Raw genomic sequence first — 20387 nt, forward strand, 5'->3', positions numbered from 1 at the left:
GAACCCTAAGGAGAGAGGCAGCCTGATGCTGTGGCAAGAACTCTAGATTGGTAGGCAGGAGAATCAATTGCATACTTCATTATAGTTAGAGGGAAAAAGGAAGGAAAGAAAGAAGAAAGGGAGGAAAGGAGGAAAGAAAGGAGAAAGGGAGAGAGGAGGGAGAAGGGGAGAAAGGAGGGAAATAAGGGGGGTTTATACTTCAGGAAAATTGAATAAATGGTTCCCATTTAGTGGTTCATAAACCCCTGGGGGAGGAGTTTACAGTAATAGTCCAAGGATTTGCCTTGAAAATACTTTCAATGGCACCTTTACTCTTTTTGACAATTATTTATTGCTTAATTAAATACATAAAGACAATTATGAGGAGTATATAAAATTATCCTAGGGATTGTTTTGTTGTTGATGGTAGAGTTTTGACAATCACAAAACACTGGGAATTACTTGATTAGATGACCTCTGGGGTCTCTTCCATACCTGATGTTATATGATTATATTAGTTTACCATGTCATTACCATTAGTTTACCAAGTCATTTCCCCCTTTTGGGACTTCAACTTAAAATGAGGTATAGGTTCTGAATGATCTTTAAGGCTTCCTCTCCCCTTATTGTTTCAGAATTCTATTTGACCCTCACCAAAGGGTAGTGTAACTATTGTTTACATAATATATTGACCATATGGTGAGGGTTTGGGGAAAGATGAGAAGATAGAGGAATACTGAAGAGATGCAACTTACCTAAGGTCATACAGTTAGAATCAGAATTTGAACTCAGGTCTCCAGACTTGTAATCTCTTACTCCTTCCACTAAGTCATGATTCCTTCCCTACCAGTGTAGTGGCTATGAGGTGGGATGAAAAAGAAAAGAACTTTGGAAAAGGTCAGATTGACAGCTCTCTCTTCTCTTTCCCTCTCACCCCCCCTCAATGGGGGGAACAGGTTTTGACCGTTACTTCTCCAGCCGGACCCTGGACAACAATCGGCGAAATATCTGGTTTGCAGAGTTCTGGGAGGACAACTTCCATTGTAAACTGAGCCGGCATGCCCTGAAGAAGGGTAGTCACATCAAAAAATGCACTAGTGAGGATTGCGATCTGGGCTGGGGCTGAGACTGGGACTGGGACTGGGATTGAGGTTGGAGGCTGGGATTGGGTAATAGTGGAGAGGGAGGAGACTAATGGGGGATCAGGAGGCAGAATACTAAAAGTAAAAGCCACAAAACTAGAAGCTGAGAGGCAAGGGGACATGAGAATATTGAGAAGGGACTGAAATAAAGCCATCAAAAAGAAATTACAGAGGGAAAAGGAATCTTGGATATGGGAAATTAACAGGAAGAGATGGAGTAGAAGCAAAGGAAAGTCTTAATCTCCCAGTGCTTTAATGATAGTGTGCACTCAAGAATTATTTACTGAATGAATGAAATCCCAATGATAGCAGCAGGATGGTGGCTACTAGATGGTATTGGCAGTAACTGGAGAGATTTATCTTCTTCTATGGTAGGGTGGATGAGATGGTATAAAACTGGAAGCCATAAATTAACTGGAAACCATGTCACATGAGGCTCAATTGAAGGAACTGAGAATGTCTGACTTGGAAAAAAGAAGACTTAGGGGAGACATGATAACTATTTTTAAGTATTGTGAAAGCTATCATGGGGAAGAGAGATTAGATTTGTTCATCTGGCCCTGGAGGACAATGGATGGAGGTTACAGAGAAGTAGATTTAGGTTTGATGTATTGATGTAAGGAGATATCTTCTTTTTTTTTAAAGGTTTTTGCAAGGCAGTGGGGTTAAGTGTCTTGCCCAAGGCCTCACAGCTAGGTAATTATTAAGTGTCTGAGACTGGATTTGAACTCAGGTTTTACTGACTACAGGGCCGGCCCTCTATCCACTGCACCACCTAGCTGCCCATAAGGAAATATCTTCAAACAATTTGAGTTGTCTTAAGGTGGAACAAATTGTCTTCAGAGGTAGTGGTGCTCCCTTTCCCTGGAAGGATGTAGGCAAAGGCTGGGCTTGTCAGGGGCTTTGTCAAAGGGATTTCTTATTCAAATATGAATTGGGATAGACAGTCTCTGGGATCTCATAAAACTCTGAAATTCTGTACTCCTTGGATCCACTCTGGATCTCCTACCCTAGAGTTCTGCCTAAGGGAAGGAACAAAAAGGGGAGATATCTGATCTATCTGAGTTTAAGCCAACTCTACCTCATCTATTCTTATTAGGTTTCTCATATTTGTAACTGCTGGTCAGTTCTAGGACACTTTAGGTTAGAAGACAGAGTGGGACTGTAAGAAGGGGCAATGGTGGCATAAGACTTTGGGGTCTAAATGACCTAGGAATTTTGGGGCAGAGATCAAGGATATGTGTAAAGGATGGAGTTTGAGGGACTGGAAGGTGTTTCTGCAATCCTATGAATTCATAACTACACAAAAAGTGTAGTTGATGGATCAGTGTCATCATGGAGGGAGGTCTCTAGCAGTGTATCTCAGGTATCTGTCCACAGTGTAGATTATTCAATATTTTTATCAATTACTTGGGTAAAGGCAAAGAGAGATGACATGCCTATCACATTTTTGGAAGACATAAAACTGAAAGAGATAGCTAACATGCTTGGTAGTAGAATCAGGATCCACAAGGCTCTTGACAGGCTAGAAATGATGTGCTGAATGAAATTTAATAAAGATACATGTTAAGTCTGGCACAACTATACAAGTACAGCATGGAGGGAAGACAGGACAAGACAGCAGTTTATCTGAAAAAAAAAATCCAAACCCTGGAGGTTTCTGGAGGCAGCAAACTACATATGAGTCAGCAGCATGATAGGACAATCAAGAAAACTCATGAGAGTTTAAGCTATATTCACAGAAGCCAATATCCAGAGTGATGGAAGTGATAATCCAGCGACAGCCAGAAAATATTAGGAATACAGGGTTTCATTCCGGGTGCCCCATTTTAGGAAGGACATTGACAAATAGGAGCTTGTCAGAGAGCAGGTAAAATGGTGGCAATGGTGGCACTTCAAGTCACATTATATAAGGGTCAGCTCAGGATAATGATGATATTTTGCTTGGTAAAAGAAGACTTAGGGAGAATGTCCCAAAGAAGAGATGAGAAAGCCCACTTTCCTTAGGTGTTATGGGTATAGAGCATTGGATATATTGTCTGGCTTGGTTCATGTGTTGATTAATTTTGATGAATTCCCACCCCCCTTTCCTCTTTATTTTTTGTTATAAGAAATAACTCTGGATATGGAAGGGAAGGATATATTTGGAATTGAAGGTGATATAAAAACAGAAGGTTTCAATACATTTTTATAAAAGACATAAAGAGGACAGGATAGCAATCTTTTTTTGTTTCTTTTTTTTGTTAAAGATTTTATTTATTTTGAGTTTTACAATTTTTCCCCTAATCTTACTTCCCTCCCCCCACCCCCACAGAAAGCAGTTTGTCAGTCTTTATATTGTTTCCATGGTAAACATTGATCCAAATTGAGTGTGATGAGAGAGAAATGATATCCTTAAGGAAGAAACATAAAGTATAAGAGATAGCAAGATCAGACAATAAGATATCAGGGTTTTTTTTTTATCTAAATTTAAGGTAATAGTCCCTGGTCTTTGTTCAGACTCCACAGTTCTTTCTCTGGATACAGATGGTGTTCTCCATTGCAGACAGCCCCAAATTGTCCCTGATTGTTGCACTGATGGAATGATCGAGTCCATCAAAGTTGATCATCACCCCCATGTTGCTGTTTGGGTGTACAGTGTTTTTCTGGTTCTGCTCATCTCACTCAGCATCAGTTCATGCAAATCCCTCCAGGTTTACCTGAATTCCCATCCCTCCTGGTTTCTAATAGAACAATAGTGTTCCATGGCATAACATATACCACAGTTTGCTAAGCCATTCCCCAATTGAAGGACATTTACTGGATTTCCAATTCTTTGCCACCACAAACAGGGCTGCTAGGAATATTTTTGTACAAGTGATGTTTTTACCCTTTTTCATCATCTCTTCAGGGTATAGACTGAGGAGTGGTATGCTGGATCAAAGAGTATGCACATTTTTTTTTTTTACAAATAATGTTTTTTATACATTAATAAAATATTCTTGTTTAAGAGTAAACAAAATACCCCCTTCCCCCCAAAATATAGACTCGCTTGAGTGATAAAGTAAAGGGGAGAGAAAAAATTAAAATTAAAAAAATAATAGTAATAATTGTAGGTATGGCCAGGTGGCGCAATGGACAGAGCACCAGCCCTGGAGCCAGGAGCATCAGAGCCCATATCCGGCCCCATACACCCAACAATCACCCAGCCGTGTGACATGCAAGCCACCCCAACCCTACTGCCCTGCAAAAACCAAAAAAAAAAAAAAAAAAAGAAAAGACCCAAAATAAAATAAAATAGTAATAATAGTAGGGGGTGGCTGGTTGGCAGACGGAGCATTGGCCCTTGAGCCAGGAGCACCTGGGTCCAAATCTGGCCCCAGACACCCAACGATCACCCTGCTATGTAGCCCCAGGCAGGCCACCCAGCCCCATTTGCCCTGCACTCCCCCAAAATAATAATAATAAAAAATATGCTTCAGTCTTTGTTCCAGCACCAACAACTCTGTCACAGGTGGATCACATTCTTTATGATAAGTCCATCACAAAAGTTACTTCCATATTTTTCCACCGTTGCTGATTGTAACTCCCTCCTTTCATATTTCTTCACTACCATGTACTATATTTTCTCTCTCCTTTCACTCTGACTCTGCTGTAGGGTAGCTGAGTGGCACAGCAGACAGATCCCTGGTCCTGGGGCCAAGAGGCCTCGAGCCCCCATAACACTGCTTAGCCCAGCATCCACCTGGCCCTATGGTCCTGGACAGGCCATCCAATCCCAGCCCCTTGCAAGAAGTAAAAAAGAAAATGTGTTATATCTGACCACTCTCCCCCCATGGTCCATCCTCTCCTCCATCACTCACATCACCCCCCCTTCCCCCTGTCCCCCCTTCTTACTCCAGATGTCTATACCCCATTGAGTATACATGCTGTTTCCTCTCCTAGTCACCTCTGATGAGAGCAGACTCCCTCATTCCCCCCTTGCCTTCCCCCTTCCATATCATTGCAATAGCTCATTGTAATAAAGAAAAATCTTATTATATGAAATATCTTAGCCTATTCCCCCTCTCCTTTTTCTTTCTCCCATTACATTTCCCTTTTTTTCTATTGACTCCATTTCCATACCATATTTTATCTTCAAATTCAGCTTTCTCCTGTGCTTCATCCATAAAAGCTCCTTCTACTTACTCTATTAACTGAGAGGGTTCATATGAGTATTATCAGTGTCATTTTTCTATGCAGGAATACATGCAGTTCATCATCATTAAGTCCCTTATATTTTCCCCCTTCTCCAATCTCTATGCTTCACCTGAGTCCTGTATCTGAAGATCAAACCTTCTGTTCAGCTCTGGCCATTCCAACAAGAACATTTGAAATTCCCCTGGTTCATTGAAAGTCCATCTTTTTCCCTGGAAGAGGACATTCAGTTTTGCTGGGTAGTTGATTCTCAATTGCATTCTAAGCACTTTTGCCTGCCGGTATATATTCCAAGCCCTACGAGCTTTTAATGTAGTTGTTGCTAAGTCTTGTGTGATCCTGACTGCAGCCCCACGATATTTGAATTGTGTCCTTCTGGCTGCTCAGGATAGCAATCTTAAAGTATTTATGGGTCTATTACTTGGAAAAAAGAGTTAGACTTACTTTGCTTGGCCCCAGAGGGAAGACTAAGAGCACCTGAGTGGAAGATGAAGAGAGATTAGTCAAGCTGAATAGAAAAAGATACTTTTTAAATATGAATTGTTTAAAAATGGGATAGTGAAGTAATGAGGTCTTCCACATCACTAGAAGACTTCCAGGGTAGACCAAAACTTTTTGTCAGCATTGTTGTAGAGAGGATTCTTGTCTGTGTCCAGATTAACCTCTGAGGCCCTTTCTCACTAAGAGAGTTTATGATTTGAGAATGGAATTTCTGACTTTGGTATTTGGGTGGAAGGAAGAATAATTTGAGGTAGGAGAGTATTGGTATCAATCAAACCTTATCACTTAGGTATCATGACTCCATCTAACACTGCTCTAGATTTCCTACTGAGTGTCTTTGGGGAGAGATTGTGTGATTTGGGTGGGAGGTGGGTTGGGATCAGTGCTTCACTCAGAGACTGCAGGACTTCTCAGAAACTACTGGATGAATAAATTCTGGATATGTGAGTTTTTATCTCTCTCATATTCTCTTTTTCTCTCTTTGGAGAGTATCTTACAATAATTCAAACTTTTTGACTTCTATCCTTTGTGTGTGTGTGTGTGTGTGTGTGTGTGTGTGTGTGTGTGTGTGTGTTTTAGGGGGGAGGGACCTATACAGTTCATCTGGGCATCTAACAATGGAGAGTCTTTCTGCTCTGGAAATGCCACCTTACCCTAACAGCATTGGGAGACAGCCCTAAATTTGGAGTCAGAGAATCCCAATTCCTATCTTGGTTCTTCCATTTATTACTTGAATGACCTTGGGCAAGACACTTCTTCTCTGTGGGACTAGTTTCTTCCTTTCCATTACAAGATTGATCTCTAAGTTCCCTTCTAACTTGAGATCATGAATCTTTGTGGAATAGATACCCTTAAACTCATTCCTGTTCAGTAAGTTCCCCACTCTGTCTATCCTCTTTTGAGGGATATGTGAGGGGCAATGGAAAAGTGATGTCAACAATGGGGGAAGGGAGGAGAAGGGAAGGGTGTTTGTGTGTGTGTGTGTGTGTGTGTGTGTGTGTGTGTGTGTGTGTGTAGGCAAGGAAACCAAGGTCATAGAGAATAGTCTATTGGTCATTTCTATAGGAAACTCAGTGTGATAATGCCACCCTCTAGTGGCCAGGGCACCATACAAAAACTTGGCCCTTTGGTTTGACACTGACATTTTATTTTTTGGTTCATGCATTTGAAGCAGCTGGATGTCACAATATCTGGAATACTGTGGAGTCACACACACCTGAGCTCAAATCCTTTCCCTGACACTCAGTAGTTTGACCCAAGCAAATCCTTTTCCTTTTTTCCCTACTCTGTTTCTTCATCCTACTGACCAGAGTTGTAATGAGATCGAATGAGGTCACACTTGTAAATGCTTAGCAAATCTTGAGGCACTCTAGGCAATCTTTTTTTTTCCTGATCATTTCAGTAACTTTGCAACTGAGAATCTTATTGAATTGTCTGGAGACTTTTGGAGGTGAAGTGATTTGTCCAGAGACATAAAGTCAAGACGTGGCAGAGCAGGACTTGAATCCAGATTTTCCTGACAAATCTCGCAGAAAAGTGCTGAAGCCCAAAGAGCTCCTTGTCCTTACCTAGACCCCTGAGTTCTGGTTAGGACCGGTCTCAGTCCCCAACGGGTCTCTCACAGTGAAGGAAATTGACTTCTAGAGAGGTGTCCATAAATTATCTCCCAACTCCAAGAAATGACAGTAAGTCTCCCACAGCCTTTTCTGTCCTCCATGCCTGAAATGCTCTCCCTCTTTACTTAAGTGGCACAGTGGATAGCATGCTAAGTCTGGCTTCAGACTCCTCTAGTTCAAATCCAGTCTCAGACACTTAATAGTTGTCTAATCCTGGGCAAGTCACTTCATCCTGTTCAGTTTTCTCATTTGTAAAATGAGTCAGAGAAGGAAATGGCAAACCATTCTAGCTTCTCTGCCAACAAATCTCCAAATGGAGTCACAAAGAATAGCATACAACAAAAATGACTGAACAACAACATTTAGAATACCTGATTCCTTCTGAAGAAAGATTTTCCTGATTCTTCCAGTTGCTAGTCCCTTCCCCCTGAGATTACCATCCAGTTATTTTCCAGGTCTAATTATATATGTATTTATTTATTTACATTTATCTCTCTCATCAAGTTATGAGTTCCTCTAGGGCAGGGACTCTTTTTTTGCTTTTTTTTTTCAGTCTTCTTCTTCTTGCCTCTCAGGGCTGATATAAATGAAAGATTCTCTTCTGAGCAGAAGGTCAAGGAGGGGCAGTGGAATAGTCCAGAAAGTATTGCAGTCAGGAGACTGGGATGGGGGGGTGGGGGCGGTGTATGAGGCATTCACTAGTCCTGGCACTGACACTGACCCAGGGCAAATTGCTTTCCTAAGTCTGTTTTGTAAAAGGAGGAGGCTGGAATAGGCGGATTATATGGTTCTTTTCAACTAGAAATTCTGGGGCAGAAATCATTGAACTTTAAGCTGTTGACCAGGACTGGAGAGTTGTGATTAAAGCCTTCCTCCCAGACAAGGATCAAATGCTGTCTCCACAAGAACTTCTTTACCTTGAATAATGCTTCACATACTGTAGGTATTTAATTAATTGATATTTGTTGCAAATAGACCCTGTGTACTCCAGAAATTGAAGATAAGTGATTGGGGGGAGTGGATGGGAAAAACAGCTCTTGAGATTTGTAGGACCATAAATTTAGAGCTAGAAAAGATTGTAGAATTATCGAGTTCAACTCCATTCTTTTTTATCTTAATAGTATTTTTAATAATTCCTTGAAAAGATAATTTTCAATGTTCATTTTTGTAAAATTTTGAGTTCCATATTTTTCTTCTCCTCCTCCTTAAGATAGCCAGTATTCTGATATAGGTTATACATGTATAATCATGTTAAACAAATTTCCATAGTAGTCATGTTTTGGGAGAAGAATCAGTACAAAAGGGAAAAACAATTAAGAAAGAAAAAAAATTTTAAAGTGAAAATAATATGCTTTAATTTGCATTTAGACTCCATAGTTTTTTCTCTGGATGGCATTTTCCATCACAAGTCTTTTAGAACTGTCTTTGATCACTGTATTACTAAGAAGAGCTAAGTCTATCCCAGTTGATCATCACAGAGTGTTGCTGTTAGTGTGTCTAGTGTTCTCCTGGTTCTGTTCACTTCGCTCAACATCAGTTCATGTAAATCTTTCCAAGTTTTTTTCTGTGAGCATCTGGCTCATTATTTCTTATAGAACAAAGATATTTCATTACATTCACATGCCACAATTCATTTAGTCATTCCCCAATTGATGGGCATCCCCTTAATTTCCAATTCTTTGCCACCACACAAAGTTGCCATTAATATTTTTTTACACGTGTGTCCTTTTTGCTTTTTTTTATGATCTCTTTGGAATTTAGACCTAGTAGTGGTTTTGCTGTATCACAAGGCATATATATATATATACATATATATATATATATATATATATGTAATTTTATAGCAATTTGGGCATAGTTCTAAATTGCTTTCTAAAATGGTTGGATCACTTCACAATTCTACCAACAATTCACTTGTCTTCCAGTTTTCCCAGACCCCTCCAATATTCATTATTTTCTTTTTCTGTCATATTAGCTAATCTCATATGTATGACATGGTACCTCAGAGTTGTCTCAATTTATATTTCTCTAATCAATAGTGATTTAAAGCATTTTTTTACATGACTATAGATGGCATTAATTTCTTCATCTGAAAACTACATATTCAAATCCTTCGACCATTTATCAGTTGGAGAATGATTTATATTCTTATTAATTTGATTCAGTTCTCTCTGTATTTTAGAAATGAGACTTATCACTAGAAACATTAGCTTTCTGCTTTCCTTCTAATCTTCAACTCTATCCATTTACAAATGAAGACATAGTCTGAGAGAAGTTAAATTATTTGCCTAGGGGAATTTGGACCCAGGGCTATTGGGTTCTGACATATTCACCTACCTCTACATTATGCTTCCTCTCAAGGGGGTTGGATGGATCTATCTCCATTAGGGATCTCTGCCAGGCCTGGAGAGTTGATGCCCTATTTTTATTTCCATTCTCACTCATCCACATCTTTATTTCTTTTGTCAGCTCTCTCCATTCTTTTCCTCTGTTCCATCTCTCTTTTTTCATAATGAGAACAGACATTTATGTAGCACTTTAAGGCATATAAAGTACTTTGCATACATTTTCTAAATTGAGCCTCAAAACAGCTCAGTAAAGTAAGTGGTAGGAGTATTGGTACCTCTATCTTTTTTTTTTTTTTTTTTTTTAGATTTTTCAAGGCAATGGGGTTAAGTGGCTTGCCCAAGGCCACACAGCTAGGTAATTATTAAGTGTCTGAGGTCGGATTTGAACTCAGGTACTCCTGACTCCAAGGTCAGTGCTCTAACCACTGCGCCACCTAGCTGCCCCTACCTCCATCTTTCAAAGAAGGAAACTGAGTCTCTTAAAAATGAAGGGTCTCACCCAAGGTCACACAGTTAGTGATTAATAGGATCAGAATTTATAATCTAGCTCTCCTTATCCCCAGCCCATGACTATATTCTACCATCCAGTCTCAACTTTGAAACTTTTAAGGTCATCTCTTCCAGGAAGCTTCCTGAATCAATTCTACCTGACTTACTTCTTAGATCATTCAGTTCCACTTCAACACTTATAGTTCAGTTCAGTTCCAATCATATGATTTAGAATTGGAAGGTACTTTAGAGATCATTAAAGCCAACCCCTTTATTTTGCAGGTGAGGAAACTTCGTCCCAGAGAGGCTTATGTGACCTAGAATCAGCTAGTAAATGTTTGGGGGAAAGATTTGTACCTGATTCTTCCACCTGAAATTCATAGGATCATAGTTTAGAGTGTGAAAAGACTTGTATTTATTATTGTTGTTGTTGATTCATTTTTCAGTAATGTCTGACTCAATGTGACCCCATTTAGGGTTTTTTTTTTTTTGGGCAAAGATACTGGAGAGCTTTACCATTTCCTTCTTCAGCTCATTTAACAGATGAGGAAACTGAGGCACATAGGGCTCAGTGACTTGCCCAAGGTCTTACAACTACTAAATGTCTCAAGTCAGATTTCAACTCAGGTGTTCCTGACTCCAGACTGGGCACTCTATCCATTGTACTACCTAGGGAAAGGATCTCATCTAATCCAACACCCTAATTTTATGGATGAGGAAAGTGAAGCCCAGAGGTTAAATGATTTTCCAAGGTCATAAAAGTAGTAAGTAGAATTAGCATTTGAACTCAAGTCCTGTGATTCCAAGTTCCACTGTATCATGCTGTCTCTGCTAATCAACAAATATTAAACATCTTAGCCATCTCAGGTTTTGTGTCAGATGCTGAGGACGATACAGAGATATGTACAGCTCTGTCCAGAGTCCAGACTGAGAGATCAGATATAGACAGAGTCTAGGTGCCCTCCATCAGACTGAATTCTGTCCCCCATCCAACTAGGAGCTCCCTAAGGGCAGGGACTATATAGTCTTTTCTTTCATCTCTCCCAGCTCCTAGCTGGGCAGGCAATAAAAGACACAAGGAATGATAGGTATAAAGGAAAACCAGGTTGGGGATTTGGGGGAAGTATGCCTGCTGAATGAGATTTCAAGTCTCTTTCACAGTATCTTGTACCCAAATGTTGTTCAATAAATATTTGTTGAAATGACTCATATTGACCCTCCTGCATTTCCTATAGCTCTTTGGGGGGTAGTTGGGCACTGCAGGGAGGATACTGCTTCTCTCTTCCCTTGGTTTCCAGCCCTGGGCTTGCTTCTCTCCCACCTCTCTGTCAGCCAGTGAGTGCATGGATAAGAGCAGTAAACAAGGGAAATGGGGCATCTGTCTTGTTGACAGCCCTGCCAGCGAGGTGATGGTTGGAGGCTTGAAGAGGTGACATGTTTACGGAGAGATAGGAGAGATTTACTGCCTGTCTGTTCCCTGGGGGGTTGGGAATGATGTCCAGCGCTCTGAACACAGGTCGGTGGTGGTGGGGAGACACACACACACACACACACACACACACACACACAAACACACACAGTGGGCTTGGGCAGGAGGGAGGGCCTCCCTTCCCAATTAACCATGCACATGCCAAACCAGAATTCCCTTTGTCACCACAGTGCTATTTAGGGGCTTGGTGTATCAACCCCCTATTGTGTAATTCTTGAGAACTAAACTCTAGGCTGGGGTGTCAAACTCAAGTAGAAATGGAGACCACTAAACTGTACATAATGTACAGCTTATTGACCTAGAAACCATTTTCTGTGTTTTATGTAGTTACATTTATTTTGTTAAATATTTCCCATTTACATTTTAACATTATATGACCTTCATGAAAGAGTGTTGTTGTGCAGCCCCTGGGCCACACTCTACAGCCCAAACTTGGGCTTTCCCAGAGAGGACTTTAGCTCTTCTAGGGACTCTGTTTCCTCTATCTAACAATGAAATTACTAACTATTTAATTAATTCAACAATCATTCATGGAGTGCTTACTGTATTCCTAGACTGTGCTAGGCATTGTTGGGACACAAAGAAGAATTATAAGGGGTCCTTGTCCTTCAAGGAGCTTACAATCTGTATAGAGGTGATGTTTGGAAGTCAGGACTGCAAAATACCAAAATAGAAGACTGAATGTGATAAATTTTGTAACAAGCAAGATATAAATAATAACAATAATTATATTAATAATAATAATAACAATAATGATAAAACCTTTAGGTTTTCAAAGTACTGATCCTCACAATAGCCTATAAGGTAGATTTTGTTCAAAGAGAATTCATAAATTGACTTTTGTCATAATTGTGGGCAGAACACGGATCTAAAGTCAAAAGACCTGGATTCAATTTTCAGCCATGAGAATACTCACTATTCTCCCTTAAACAAGTCACTTTTACCCTCTAGGTCTTATTTTCCCACTCTAAATCTTTGATCTTGTGAGACTTTGAATAAGATTTCAATAATCTGGGCAGTAAAACTTCCCTTCTTCCTGCTTTTCAGGGTCATTTTCAATGCAGAGGGTAGGATAGAAAAATGGGGTATATATATATCCTTGGTTCCTCTTTAATCCTAAAGGAGTCCTAGAATTGATATAGGTTTCTTTCTAAGTAGTCCCTGCATTATTGTGGGGGAGGGATTTGTTCTCTACCGATCTGTTTATTTAGGAAATGTGGGGGTAGCTTTTTGAAACTTTTTTCTTGGGAGTTCAAAATGCACAGACTCAACATTGTTAGAAATCATTTGGTCTTCCCCAAACAAGCTTTGGAGGGACCAGAGCCCAGAGAGGTTAGGATAATGTAAAGGAACACAGTCAGAGAACTAGTATTTTTAATCTGATTTTATAGTGTGGATCTAGCCCCAAGAGGAAAGAAAGCTTAACTGAGAAAGAATAGCTATGCTTCTTGGAGTTAGTTCCAAGTGTAGTTATTTAAAGATTATTACCTTGGGCAAGTTACTTTGTCTCTTTTGGCCTCAGTTTCTTTATCTGTTAAAGGGAGGAGTTTGGAGAAAATATTCTCTCAGAGTCCTTCTATGCTTTTCTTTCTAACACTGTGTGTGCTCTCACTCTGTTACCTAGCCGGCTCTCCATTCTTTATACCAGTCTGATGGATGGGTGTAGTGATGCAGCTAATCCAAACACAATGGATGATCCCCAAATCCCTGGGACTAGAAGCTTGGGAAATGCATTTAGGATGTGCTGCAGCACATTTCCATTCCTCCTTGGGAGGAAGGTTCATATCACAGAGAGTTTGTATTCACTGAGCAAGTTCTGACTGATGGCAGGGATGAGGAAAGGAATTGAGGGTACTGAAGCCAGCTTAGGGGACCAAAGTGAAGAAAGACCACCAGGAATGAAACATTTGTTATAAAGAATTCCCAATGTGGAGAATTCCTAGACAGGTAATTAGGAATGCTTCTACTCTAGTGCTAGGTAGCCCCTGGTGACATTTTCCAGTCCCCTGATTCTTTCCTTGTCCAAGGCAGCTGGGTCCAAGGGATAAGTGTGGTCTTAGAATTCAGGGTCTCCTGTGGTCAAAAAAGTTTTGAACTGTGAGTGTTTAGAAGTCTTTCTTAGACAAGTTATATCACTTCTCTGGTCCTCATGTTGTCCCAACTAAACCAGAGATAATAATATCTGACCCAGTTTCTGTGCTGAGAACCAATCTCCCCAAAGACAAGAACCAGGAACCTTCTTAAATATTGGTGAGGGTTCAAGAATACTAATGTAATGAGAAAACAAGACTGGGACAGACATTTGGAAATTAGAGAGGAGGGAAACTAGGGCAAGGTATATATACAAATAATAACTGCTCATACCTACATAATGCTTTAGAGTTTACAGAGTTCTCCAGAGCGTATTTTGTGAAGTATAGTAGATAAGGTACTTGTCTTAGAGTCAGGAAGAACTGGGTCAGATCCTGTCTCAGATACTTTCTAGCTGTGTGACCATGGATAGTTCACTTATCCTCACTGGGCTTCAATTTCATTTGGAAAATGGAGATGATAGTGATTTCAATAAGCTTGTTTTGAGGATCCAGGTCTTATTTTCCTCATATAGAAAATGAGGGGGTTGGGAGGTTCTTCAGCCTCAATTCCAAAACTATTTATGAAGCACTTGCTATGTACAAGTTTTCCTCTGATGTCACACTTTAGGGCCTCATGGTGATCTAGTGGTGACTTTGATGGCACAGTGGAAAGAGCATTGACCTTGGATACAGGAGGATGGGAGTTGGAATCCAGCCTCACTAGTTGTGTTGACCTTGGGCAAGTCACTTAACCTTGATTACCTCACATCCAGGACCCTCTCCAGTCATCCCAGTTCATATCTAGCCATTGGATCTGGAGGAGAAAGTGAGGCTGGTGACTTAGCATAGCAACTCTCACTCAAATCCAATTCATGTGCTTGCCATGGCATCATCTATCCTGATGTAATGGTCTTCTTCCAGAAACAAAGGACAAACATCTAGGAGGTTTATGACTGGACCTGCCCAGCTGTGAAGATTTTGATTTTGAGCCCAGACCTAGACCTTAGTTGGGGCTGTTAGAAGATTTTTAACTACCTCTAGTCCTCCTAAGCAAGGAGGGTTCTATAATCTGCCTCAGTAGATAGTACGTTGCCCTGATTCATTTGTTCATCCATTGATTCATTCACTTATTTATCCATTAATTAGACATTTATGAATTGTCTAAAGCATGCATTACACAGTTCTAGGCATCAAGAAAGATATCTAAATATTAGAAAAGGCACAGTCCCTATCCTCATGGAGTTCATTGACAGCTCAAATGTTGAAATTACTGAGTAAGGTGCTGTGGAAAAAGTAGGGGAAGGGCACAGACCTTGCTTCTGAAGAGTATACATACTTGTAGGTACACAGGACAACTCCTAATGATGAAGTGTATAGGAGAGATTAAGTCGACTTCCCTGAACAACATGAGGCATAAGTGAAGAATTTAGACCTTATGCACATATTCACAGGATTCTAACATGTTAGAATTTTATTTGTTTTTTTTTAAATAAATTTTATTTTGTTGTCACGGAGATCTACCTTCTCTCCCTCCCAGCTCTTCATCTACCTATTGAAAAAGTGAGAAAAACAAAACCCCTACAACAAACTTATACATTCAAACAAAACAAATCCCCACACTGGTCATGTCTGAAAAGTCTTATTCTGTGGTCAGCATCTGCTACTTTCAAGAGTTGGGTAGCTTATTATACTGTGAATTCACTAGATTCTAGAGCAGGGTTGGTGCAACTGGGATTCAAAATTCAATAAATCTAGGAGCTTTTTAGGGGTGAATTAATTAAATATTTTACCAAATATAATAGGCTAATTGTTAAGGTGATAATTTTGTAAGATCTGTGAATGATGTTATAAATATCCAAGTGGCAGAAGAAAGGTTCCCTATCCTTGTTCTAGCAGTATCTAACAAGTGGCCCAGTAGCACTATTGTGGTCCAAAACATTGCTGAGTACAACTGAATCTAGAGCAGTGTAATTTGAGAATATCTAACAAAATAAATAAAAATATGATAAGACATAATGTTAATATATGTTTTTCTAAGTCTACATGTAGCCCTCCTGGGATCTATGTTATAATTTAACGATTTAGTTTTCATTTGAGTTTGACACCAATACTTTAGAATAGTGATTAGGCATTGTGTTGGTTATGGGACAAGTAGGTGGCACAATGGGTAGCATGCTGGACTTGGAGTTAAGGAAATTCATCTTCCTGAGTTCAAATCTGATACTTTTTAGTCATATGACTCTAGTCAAGACACTTAACTCTGTTTACCTTAGTTTTCTCATCTGTAAAATGAACTGGAGAATGAAATGGCAAACTGCTTCAGGATCTCTGCTAAAAAATCCCAAAGTGGAGTCCATTCACAACTGAGATGACTGATTGTGTTGATTAGAATTCCTGTCTTTCAGAGTTATTTGTCTTTATAATATTGTTGTGAATAAACTTTTCTATGATTCCTTTCACTTCAATCTGTATCAGTGTCTTTCCAGGATTCTCTGAACCCTTACTTGCAGTTCCTAAGGACATTAGAATGTAGGTTTCCAGAGAGAAGGGACCCTTTTTTTTGCCTTTCTTTGTATCCTCAATGTTTAACTCAGTGCCAGATACCCAGTAGTCACTTAATAATTGCTTGATATTATCTAAAAAAAAAGTGGGATCATTGCTTTTTCTTCTTTTTGTAAAATTTCAGATAAAGGAACTGAGGAAGGCTCTTTGGAGGAGGTGGCCCTGGAACCATTGGTTTTTCTTCTTTTTTGTAAAATTTCAGATAAAGGAACTGAGGAAGTCTCTGAGGAGGTAGCCTTGGGATGTAGTCTTGAGGGAAGATAAGGGGTCTGGGAAGATAAACTGAAGAAGGAGCACAGGGGGATGACTTCTTTGAAAGCTCAGAGGTGGAAGATGGATCATAGTGTTCATGAAGTTGAGAAGGTATGTAGGAGACAGATTGTGGAGGATGTCATGCAGAGGAATTTGTATTTTATTTTGGTGGCAATAGGGAGCCACTGAAGGTTATGTTCAGAGGCACAAGTCTATAAGCAAAAAGGCTAATAGTCCAGCTTGGCTAGAGCATCACTTATAGGAAAGGATATGCTAGGAAAATACACTGGAAAGATAGAGTAAAGGTAAAATTCTGGAGGACCTTGAATATCAAAGTTTGTCTTTTTTTAAAACAGTGGGGCAGCAGTGGAGAATGAAGAAATCGCAGTGGAAGTTTTGAATTTGGAGTAACCAGGCTTAGGATTTTTTTTAATGAATCATATATGCATGTATGAGATAAGGATCATTTAAGTCCATAAATGGCATCAAGAGAAAATTTATTACTTTTGATGAAATATTTCTGAAAAAAGATCTGGGAATTTTAGGGAACTTTTTTTTTGTTTGTTTTTTTAGGTTTTTGCAAGGCAATGGGGTTAAGTGGCTTTCCCAAGGCCACACAGCCAGATAATTATTAAGTGTCTGAGGTCAGATTTGAACTCAGGTACTCCTGACTCCAGGGTTGGTGCTCTATCCACTGTGCCACCTAGCCGCCCAATTTTAGGGAACTTTAAGCTCAGTAGGAATAAAAAATATTGAATAGACTTGAATGAATCCAAGATGGTGGCCAAGAAAGTGAATGTAGTTTTAAGATCCTGCATTAAGAGAATCAAAGTGTCAGGAACTATGGAAGTGACTGTATGAATGGATCCTTCCCAGGTCAGATCATATCTGATAGAATGCTACCTAGGAAGTGCTTTGATAATCTGGAGGGTATTTAGAGGAACACAAATCAGGATAGTGAGAGAGTCAATAAAGACAATAGTAACCACAACTACAATAATAAAGCAGCTAGATGGTATAGTAGATAGAACACTAAGCTTGGATTCAAGAAGACCTGAGTCGCACACACTCACATTCTCACACACTTGTTAGCTGTATGACTCTGAACTAAATAGTTAACTGTCTCCCTCAGTTTCCTCAATTGTAAAATAGGGATAGCAATAGCAGATACCTCTCAGGCTTGTTGTGGAGATCAAATGAGATAGTATTTTTAAAAATACTTAATACAATATCATCATTTTCCTGTTTAAATAAGGCTTTAAGATTTGCACAATGCTGTATAAATATATCTCAATCGATTCCCACACTAATCCTGAGAGATAGGTACTATCATTATTCTTCCTCTGCAAAATTCTAACATTTGATTAACATCCTCCATAACAATGCTATAGAAGAAAATTTATTTATTTATAATTAAACTTATCTGGAAAAAAACTGAAGGTTATAGTGAACTTTAAGCTCAATATAAATCAATAAATATTGAATGAATCTAATACAGAGGCCAACAAAGTGACTACAACCTTAGGATGCTTCCTTCATTAACAAAGTCAAAATGACAGAGACTATCATTATTTTATTGAGGAAGAAGCTGGACAATGAATGAAAATTGAAAAGAAGCACATTCAGTTGAGGCAAGGACAATTTTCTAACAATGAAAGCTGTCCCAAAATTAGAGAGGCCCCATGTCTTAGAAGGTGTAGATAGTTTCCTTCCCAGGAGGTTCCCATGTTAAAACTGAATGACTGTTTATTGGTTAAATTTTTAAAGGAATTCTTTCTGATTTACGTTCAGATTAGACTAGGCAGCTTCTGTGGTCCTATCTCACACTAAGATTTTGTGATGAAAATATTGATGATGTTTTTAGATAATAAAGAGGATGAAGACCACAAAGTTGGCTGACAGATGTAAATGGAATCCTGATTACAGCCATGGGTGAGAACAGCTTCTCATTTATGGCTAATTGCCATGTGCACCATAACTGTTATGTTGTTACTAGGTACTGGATTCACGTTGGTGTGTGTTTTACGGAATAGTATTGAAGTCTGCTCCTGTGGGCTCAGCCTTCTGTTGCTCATGTAGCTAGGCCATATGTTTACATCTTAACCAAAATTAGAGGGGAATATTACTTGATATGAACTCTGCCTTGGTCTAGGAAAGCAGGGGTGGTAAAGAATCAGGATTAATTTCTGTTTAGTTGTTTCAGTTGTATCTGACTCTTTGTGACCCCAAGTGGAGTTTTCTTGGCAGAGATCCTGGGAGTGGTTTGCCTTTTCCTTCTCTGGCTTATTTTACAGATGAGGAAATTGGAGCAAACAGGGTTAAGTGACCTGTCCAGGTTCACACAGCTAATAAGTGTCTGAGGCTGGATTTGATCTCAAGTCTTCCTGACTCTAGGTCTGGGGCGTTATCCATTGTTCAGTAGCTTTTACATTTATATTTTACATTACCCTTATTAGGAAACTTTAGAAAAAGCCCTCAGAGTCATGGCTCAGGATTCAAAGGACATGGTTCAAATCCCAGCTCTGTTACTTATCATTAGTAGAGCTTTTGAGAAGTTACTTGACCTCTCTTGATTCTGTTTCTGCCCCTGTCAGAGGGTGGCAGGGTGAGAAGTCAGGTAGGGTGGAGGCAATAGGTCATTTGGGTGACTTTGCATATTTTCAGGTCCAAGTTTCTCATCTGTAAAATGGAGATGATAATTGCCTTGCCTTCCTCTCTGGGTTGTAGAAGGGTCTAATGGGGAACACTATGCATGAAAAACACTGAAAATTGTAAAAGTGGACACCAGGATAGACTTAAAACTCTAGACTTGAAACCAGAGAAGAGGATGCCTCTTCCTCAGATAGTGGGATTATTTATTTTTCCATATTTTTCCACCCAGTTATCTTTTTTTCTACCCCCCCTTTATTTATTTAAAGCAATGAGGTTAAGTGACTTGCCCCAAAATCACACAGCTAGGCAGTTATTAAGTGTCTGAGGCTGGATTTGAACTCGGGTCCTCCCAATTCCAGGGTCAGTGCTCTATCCATTGCACCTTTCTACCCCTTTTAAATGGGTTGTTTTTCTCTGGTAAGATGGGCAAGGACTATTTCATTTTGCTTGTATTTGTATTCCCAGGCTAGAACAGACAGTGTTCCTTCATAGAAAATTTAATGAATGCACTTTATTAAGGAGTAGTGTAGTTATGGACGAATTTCTTTACCTCCCTGAACCTCAGTGTTCTCTCCTCTGTTAAAGGGGTATAGGGTTATAACATCTGGACTATCTGTTTCCCAGGACTGTTTAGAGAGGAAAGTCCTTTGTAAACCACAAAATGATCTGGAAATTGGAGCTCTGCCTTTGTCATTGATGTTTTTATTGTGATGGGTATGTGTATGTGCATGTGTGCATATGCATGTTTGTGTGTATGTATGTTCACAACTATGTGTACAACCCTGTTTGTGGGCTGAGGTTGGGAGGGATGAGGTATGGGGAGCCAAGAGTGAGGAGGAGAGGAGAGACCCTGATGATTTCAACCTTGAAAAACTCATTTCAAATACAATTTACAACCCACAGACAAAGGCTGCAGTCACCGTAGTAACTGCAGCTGCTGGATTTTTTGATGGGAAAAATTCTTTGCTGGATGGTTCCCAGGCTGGTTGTCTTTCGGGGGCAGATCGGGCCTGCTGGGATACCTCATTGTGCCCCGGGACACAATTAGGACATCTTCACACTGTTGTTGCTGTCACTGCTGCCCGCTACCACAGGGCTTCTTGGATTTA

General features: G+C 39.7%; 1 protein-coding gene across 1 annotated transcript in view; it reads left to right on the forward strand.

The window, feature by feature from the left end:
• Window positions 1-20387, forward strand: part of GRM4 (glutamate metabotropic receptor 4) — a 329809-nt gene that overhangs the window by 244135 nt on the left and 65287 nt on the right. The window contains exon 6 of the mRNA XM_074236529.1: window positions 936-1076. Within this exon, the coding sequence (XP_074092630.1) occupies window positions 936-1076 (141 nt within the window). The remainder of the gene's footprint in view (window positions 1-935; window positions 1077-20387) is intronic.

Source organism: Macrotis lagotis, chromosome 5, assembly GCF_037893015.1.
Source record: "Macrotis lagotis isolate mMagLag1 chromosome 5, bilby.v1.9.chrom.fasta, whole genome shotgun sequence".
Lineage (NCBI taxonomy): Eukaryota > Metazoa > Chordata > Mammalia > Peramelemorphia > Peramelidae > Macrotis > Macrotis lagotis.